A 7,744-nucleotide genomic window follows, 5' to 3' on the forward strand; every position below is an offset into this window, starting at 1 on the left:
TGAAGTATGGGGAAAGTTTTACCATGGCACCAAGTTTTAGATTTGGTGTTTTCTCACGTATAAGAGAAAGAATATACTGCAACAAGTCCTAAGACCGGGCTTCTGTATTTTTATTTACTTTTGTTTTACAGTTTTATCTTTTATTTTTCATTTTATTTTTATTTTTGAACAGTGCACTGATTTCTGTTTGTGAATTTCTTTTCTTTAAGCAGATCTGCACGTCGGGAATTAAAGCGCTACACGTCGTCGAGAAAATTGTTGCAAGTGAGTTTCTCCACATTAAAATGGGCTCAGGAGAAAGCCACTTATCTGGGACAATTAGAAAATGAGAGTCCCTGCCTAAAAAGGATTCAGCGAAGTAATCCAATCTAAAGTTCTTCTTTTTCTTTTGAAATGACGTCATTTTGCTGAAAGTGGAAACTAAATGCGACGATAGGTTTCCACTATCAGCAAAGAAAGAAAGAATGAATGTATGAATGAATGAGTGAAAGAGGAAAAACCGACTGGTAAAAGCTGATAAGACTTGACCACGACTCAAGGTTAACCTCCACCTAGACAGAACGAAAGGGTGGATGAATTTATGTGTTTCTTTTTACAGGAGCAGTAACTAGTTAATGTTTTTCTACTACAGAATTTCTGGGTTTATGTGTGAAGAAAACTGTGTTTACAGGTTTTGAGTTGGTGATGCTGTTATACTGTGTTGAAACCAGTGTCATTCCTTTTACAGCAGGCTTAATTTTATGGCCTTTTACGGCACCTCTGGAATGTGGATGGCCGACACCTGCCCACCAGGACGATCCATGTGTGTTCCTAATGTTTGTTTTTTCTAAGAGTGCATGTAGAGGATTCAGCAGAAAACAGACAAGTGACATGAGGAAACAAATAAGAGATGCAGTGTTTATGAAATAGTTGAATATGGGCTCATTAGCTGGCCACTATTGAGCTCATAGTGATGAAATGGGTGGAGTGACATTGTTTAAGGAAAGTCACAGATTAAATTGTGGAATAAATTGGGATGATTCATGATTTGGGACAAATTATGGCAATAATAGTGATTTAATGATTGGAGAAAACCTGCACATGATACTTGTCTGTTATGCTGAATACTTTATTACCCTTATGATCTATAGTTGGTTGCAAATGTGAAGTTTGATTTAACAGATTTGTTTTCCAGGTTACAGGCTCCAGGTGGAGCTGGGAGTTAAACAGGTTTAACATGTGACTGCTGATTAATGTTTTTACACAGAGTTACAGGTTGGAGTATGGCTGCTCCAAGTGGGAAACCCTGGAGATTGTTTTAGGGAGACTGTGCAACATTCTTGTGCATGTCTCATTGGGGAGTTGACACATGGTGAAAGCCGTGTGGCAAGAGGAGTGTTATTTTTAATCTGTAGATGTCGTGAGGTGCCATGACGAGAAGGAGTGGCTGAGATCGTCCACAAGATGGGAGCTGAGGCCAGGAGAGAGTCTTCAGGAGGATCAGAGATCATCTTCAGCACAGCAGACATCACACAGAGAGCTGTGCTACTGAGCTTCCAGGAGATCAAGACTCACACAACCGCAGTGCTGGGTTACATCAAACACTGCATGGACACTGTCACCACGGAAAAGCGGGTCCGGTTCTACCCCAACCGTAAACCCTGGATGACAAGCAAGGTTCAGGCACTGTTAAAGGCACGCAACTCTGCATACAGGGGGGACCAGGACATGTACAGCAGAGCAAGAGCAGACCTTAAAAAAGGCATCAGAGCAGCAAAAACTGGACTATTCAAACAAGCTCTCAGATCACCTCTCTGATAACAACTCCAGGAAGGTATGGGAGGGCCTGAAACACATCACCAATTACAAAGCCAATGGGACAAATATAGATAATATGGACATCTCGTTAGCGGAGGAACTTAACCACTTTTTTTGCCCGCTTCGAGAAAACTGCAGTCACCCCCACCATGCACACCACCCTGCCCACAGTGTCCTCTGAGCACAGCCCCCACACATTTAGCCTCCAACAACATCAGGTCCGCAATGTGTTCAGAGCAGTAAATCAGAGGAAAGCTGCTGGAATACCTGGTAGAGGGCTCAAAGCCTGTGCCGACCAGCTGGCTCCTGTGTTCACCAGACTATTCAACCTCTCCCTGACACATGCCTCTGTCCCTCACTGCCTGAAATCATCAACAATAGTCCCAGTCCCCAAGTCCACCACCATCAGTAGCCTCAGTGACTACAGACCCATCGCACTGACTCCAGCGGTTGTAAAGTGCTTTGAGAAGCTGGTCCTAAAACACATAAAGGACAGCCTCCCACCCAGCTTCGACCCCCACCAGTTTGCCTACAAGGTAAATAGGTCCACAGAGGATGCAATTTCCACTGCTGTCCACTCCGCTCTTCATCACCTGGAGAATCCTGGGACATCAGTGTTACACAGTGAGGGGCGGTGAGGGAAACATCAGACTTCACTCTATCTTAATTAAAGTAATTGTTTTATTATCTCTTGCCAACATCATACACATGCAGACAGCAACTTTTCAAAATGGCCCCTCATCCATTTCCTACTCCCTTTAAATACTCTAAAGACACACCTTCTTAATACAGACTGGCCTATAAAAGAGCTGCAATTGAGGCAGGCTTCCTCTTTACTGGGAAAACAAGATGGCCACCACAAAGGTAACCTGCAACACTTTGTTACTTAAATGCTTCCCAACAATCAGTAAGGATGCTCTTCGTTGATTTCAGCTCGGCCTTCAATACTATCATCCCAGACATTCTTATAGACAAGCTGGTAAACTTGGACTTCCCCCCCCTCCACATGTGCATGGATCAAAAACTTCCTCACAGACCGTTCACAATCAGTCAAGGTTGGCAACCAGCGATCATCCACCCTGTCACTCAGCACTGGCTTACCACAGGGATGTGTGCTGAGTCCACTATTATACACCATCTACACCAGTGACTGCACCCCTACGCACCCCTGCAACATCATCATCAAGTTTGCAGACGACACCACTCTGATGGGGCTCATCACCAACAATGATGACACCGCCTACAGGGATGAGGTCCAGCAACTGTCAGAATGGTGTAACTACAATAACCTCACCCTAAACACCAAGAAAACCAAGGAAGAGTCTGGTTCAGATGCTGGCAGTTCTCGCTGCAGTCTACCGGTAGCGTCTCCTTTCAGACCAGGATAGACGAATGTCACCGAGCAGTGACTCAGTTTGTGGTCAAAGGCTTGCACCCATTTGCCACAGCAGATGATTTTCGGTAAGTGAATGTGTTTAATTGTAGGCAGGGACATTACTGGATATTCTTGTGTAATTGCTACAGAATAATTTATGTTATACTTTGTTATTGCTACAGAAGAATATTTATTTTACTATTTTACATTTACAATTTTTTTCCCCGGGGACCCTGTGACACCCATTGAAGAGCCGTAGGCTGTGGATCACTTAAGATCTCAGTGTTGGGTTTGTAAGGCCATGTTACTCCTAAATTTCTATCTTGTTCAAAGAGAAGATATAAAACAAAGTTATTAATAATAATAATAATAATAATAATAATAATAATAATAATAATAATAATAATAATAAATTTTATTTATGAGCGCCTTTCATGTCACCCAAGGACACTTTACAATAGGATAAAACACTTAGTAAAACAATGGCAGAATAAGAACAATAAAATAAAAGCACAAGATAAAATGAACAAACAGTGGATTCACAGTGAATATGCAGATTTGAACAGATGAGTTTTGAGTTGGGATTTAAACTGGGGGAGAGAACCAATATTGCTTATTTCAGGGGGCAGAGAGTTCCACAGCCTGGGAGCAGAGCAGCTGAAAGCTCTGCTTCCCATGGTGGTGAGGCGGAAGGAGGGTACAGTAAGCTGGACAGAAGAAGAGGAACGAAGTGAACGGGCAGAACAAGTGGTGGTTAACAGGTCAGAAAGGTAAGAAGGAGCGAGGTTATGAATGGCCTTGAAGGTGAGCAGAGAAAGTTTGAAAATTATCCGGAATTTCACAGGGAGCCAGTGAAGTTCCTGAAGAACAGGGGTGATGTGCTGATAGGAGGGGGTTCTGGTGATAATGCGAGCAGCAGAGTTCTGAACCAGTTGAAGCTTATGGAGGGATTTTTGGGGGAGACCATGCAGAAGAGAATTGCAGTAGTCAATACGGGAGGTAACAAGACTATGTACAAGAATGGACGTAGACTGGGTGGAAAGAGAAGGAAGCAATCTGTTAATGTTACGTAGATGGAAGTAGGCAGAACAGGTGAGGTTATTGATGTGTGATTTATAGGAAAGTGAACTGTCTAGGATGACACCAAGGCTCTTTACCTGAGGAGAAGGGAAAACTGTGGAGTTATCGATAGTGAGTGAGAAATGGTTTGCCTTCAAAAGTTCTAAGCTAATCGACCTTAGTGTTCTCCTTTCTTAAAAAGAATCGATAAAGAATGGAATCGTTAAACAGAATCGAAAATGGAATCAGAATCTTGAAAATCTTATCAATACCCATCCCTAGTCACGTATAATGATGGTTTTGTAGCTGAGTTCTTATCTTCTCGCATTTCTGCAGTCACCCACTAATCTACCGAAGTTGCAATGTATAAGCAACTTCGGTGCTTATACATTAAGCACAGAAAACATTTTTACTACTGAAACTAATTTTTAACATATTGTTCAAACTTATATTTTCATTTACCTTGGCTATGGAATAATACTTTAATTCTTAATTATTTGAAAATAGGAAAAGCTTTGTTTTAGCACTCTGACCATAAAGCTAGATGGTTTCACAACTTCACAACTGAAAGTTTACTCACTTGCAATTGTGATGACAAGACTTCTGCTTCTCTCTACCTCACATCACCTGACAAGGTAGTGTATAGAAACACAGATAGTGTATGAAATATGCTTAGTGGGTGATGGGAATCCCCCACCCAGCAGCCTAAAGGATATTTCCAGACTGCCTAATCCAGACCTCTTTTGTTTTGGTTATTCTTTGTATTTTGGTCTTGTGATGGTGTCACAAATTCAGAAATAACCCACTTTGAACTTCTGTTTCCTCTGTTCATACATCATAGTTTGCATTAAAATAGATGTTTTTATAATATTAAAAACATTTGAAAGAGCCTTACTTTATATATTACCTGACTGCTAATTTTCACTACAAGTACTACAATACTACAGTGATTCAAAATGATTCCTATTGCTTTGGATCTGCAGAAAGTTAGGCCTAACTCACACAGTTATGAACATTAAACTCAATGAATGAAATTTGTTCAGTATTTCTTTGGTTTGGTTTTACAGAAAAAAAGAATTTAAAAAAGTAATGTAAAGTGAATTCAAGGAAACAGTGAAGGCTGTAATAATTAAGAATTTCTGTTTGAACACATTATCTACTGTTCCCTGATTCAAAGCACAAGGGGTTGATTTCAGGGTAGTGATGAGGGCAATAGTAAAGAGGCATTTATGGGCAAACACAGTTTTACTTTATTTTGTTTCTTGGTTTAGTTACGACACGGATATGTGAGCAATGTTGCAATCTGAAAATATAACACTGCTTGTTTGGGCTGACTTACTCGTAAACTGCTGCTAAAACAGTAGAGACCTCGTTTTAGTCACTATTCTGTCACTTTGACTATGTTGGCATTCCTGGAGCCAGACTTCAGTATTTGAAATGTAACAATAAGCTTAATAGATTTTCTAAACCAGGGGTAGAATAAGGCATAGACGATAGGGTTGAGGCACGAATTAAAATAGAAAAGACATAAAACAAATGCAGAAGATGATCCGTTGAGGAAGGCATTCTGGCCTGTGAGTGTGACACAATAAAATGGTAAGGCGCATGACAAGAATGCAATTACAACAATACCAAGAGTCCTGGCTGCTTTCATCTCTGATTTCTTTGGATTTCCCTTCCTTGAACACTGGTATGTGACACCTGCAGTATGAGTCCGCATGGCCCGAACCTGAGACACAACCACTACAAATATTCTCAAATACAGAACTATAATGACAGTAATAGGAAGTAGGAAGTTCAAAGCAAGATCTGCAACATATTCAATAAAGTTAATATGGACAACACACTCTCCCACACAAGAATTAAACCTGCTTTGCTGTTTCAAGTTGTCCTTTAAGAGGAAACTACCAGCAAGGGCAGAAAAGCTCCAACACAGTGAAACACAGATCTGAACTCTTTTTGCAGTGACTTTGGTGGGATAATGCAAAGGATCACAAATGGCCACATAACGGTCAACTGATATCAGTACCATGGTTCCTATTGAGGAAGAGGTGTTAATTGTGCCAATAACATAATACAGAATACACATGAAGTCACCAAAATACCAGCAGCCGTCTATAAACATTATGTAAAAGAGCAAATAGAGACCCACAAAGAAATCGGAGACAGCCAGAGAGAGGAGGAGGAAGTTGGTGGGATTATGGAGCTGCCTAGAGAAAAAAAGAACTTGTTACTTGCAGCATAAATTCATAGTTGTTTTTTTTTTTTTTTAAGTTTTTCCTTAAAATAAGCTATTAATCTTTTAACTTTACAAAATATGTGGCTACTTGAAGTGGGAGATGGAGATGATGACCAGCAGGTTAAGAGTTGCAGTGAGCACAGAGATAGAAGATATTATCATGTAAATGAGCGTGGAAACTGAGACAGGATGCAGAGCCTTTCTGCAAGAGGAGTTGAGCAGATGTGGAAAGCAGAATTCAACTCCCTCCATCATCATCACAGGAGGTGAGCTGATTAGGTTTATCTTGTTCTTTTACTCCTCCCATGTTCTCTTCATTAAAAAGGGTACCTCCTTCCACATATTTCCCATGTTGCTGTCTGTGTTTATTGTGCTATGGTGTGTTGATATCTGTGCATTCCTGTATTATCCTTCTGTGTTACACATTTCCATGTTTTTTTTCCTCGCTACCTGGCCTGACCTGTCTCCCCAGTGTGATGTTTGTGTATTGTATGTACGGTCGGCAAGGTCTGTCATCTTGGTTGTGGGAAAAAGATCTGCAACTGACAAATAAAGGCTATCTCATCTCATCTCATATTGAGCCCTATGTACATTTGCTCCATAAGGGTTCACAGACCAATTTTAGTATCTGTAATGGACAAAGGTGTTAAAAAATTGTTTGCCTCCTTCCTGAATTCCTTTTTTTTTGGTATATTTGTCACACCCAAATGTTTCAGATCATCAAACAAATTAAAATATAAGACAAAGATTACACAAGAAAACAAAATGAAGTTTCATAATGAAGGGCTTTATTATTAGGGGGCAAAAAATCAAATTCCAATCAAGCGTGTTGGAGGAATTTTGGCCCACCCATCTTTGCAGAATTGTTGTAATTCAGCCACATTGGAGGGTTTTAAGAGGTTCAAGGTTCAAGGTTCTTTATTTGTCACATGCATAGTTATACAAGTATAACACACAGTGAAATGTAGCCTGACACGCTCCTCGACATGTGCAAAAATATGTATATATATATATATATATATACATATAGTATATACACTGGGTGAATGTGCAGTAGTAGCAGCAAGCAGGTGAATTCTGTACATTAATATGAATAGACATCTGACTATTTTACAGGATAGACAATATAAACATATTTAAATTTAAAGGAATTTGAAATGTACATTGTGTCTGGGTTTAGAGTGTCTGGAAGAGAGTCCTGTCTCAGTCAATTATAGATGATGTGAGAGGGCGGGTGTGTGTGTTTAGGGCTCGGATGGCTTGGGGATAGAAGC

The 7,744-nt window shown here is 40.4% G+C and overlaps 1 protein-coding gene across 1 annotated transcript; it reads right to left on the minus strand.

The window, feature by feature from the left end:
- Positions 1 to 5,612: 5,612 nt before the first annotated feature.
- On the minus strand, positions 5,613 to 6,728 carry LOC146556087 (trace amine-associated receptor 13c-like). Its single transcript, XM_085249610.1, has 2 exons — positions 6,559 to 6,728; positions 5,613 to 6,441 (listed from the first exon to the last, which is right to left on the minus strand). The coding sequence occupies exons 1-2, from the start codon at positions 6,726 to 6,728 to the stop codon at positions 5,613 to 5,615; spliced, it is 999 nt and encodes a 332-aa protein (XP_085105736.1).
- Between the last annotated feature and the right edge of the window lie 1,016 nt (positions 6,729 to 7,744).

This window comes from Mchenga conophoros, linkage group LG16, assembly GCF_057382185.1.
Source record: "Mchenga conophoros isolate Kocher_MC1m ecotype Shallow Benthic linkage group LG16, M_conophoros_male_GT1.1, whole genome shotgun sequence".
Lineage (NCBI taxonomy): Eukaryota > Metazoa > Chordata > Actinopteri > Cichliformes > Cichlidae > Mchenga > Mchenga conophoros.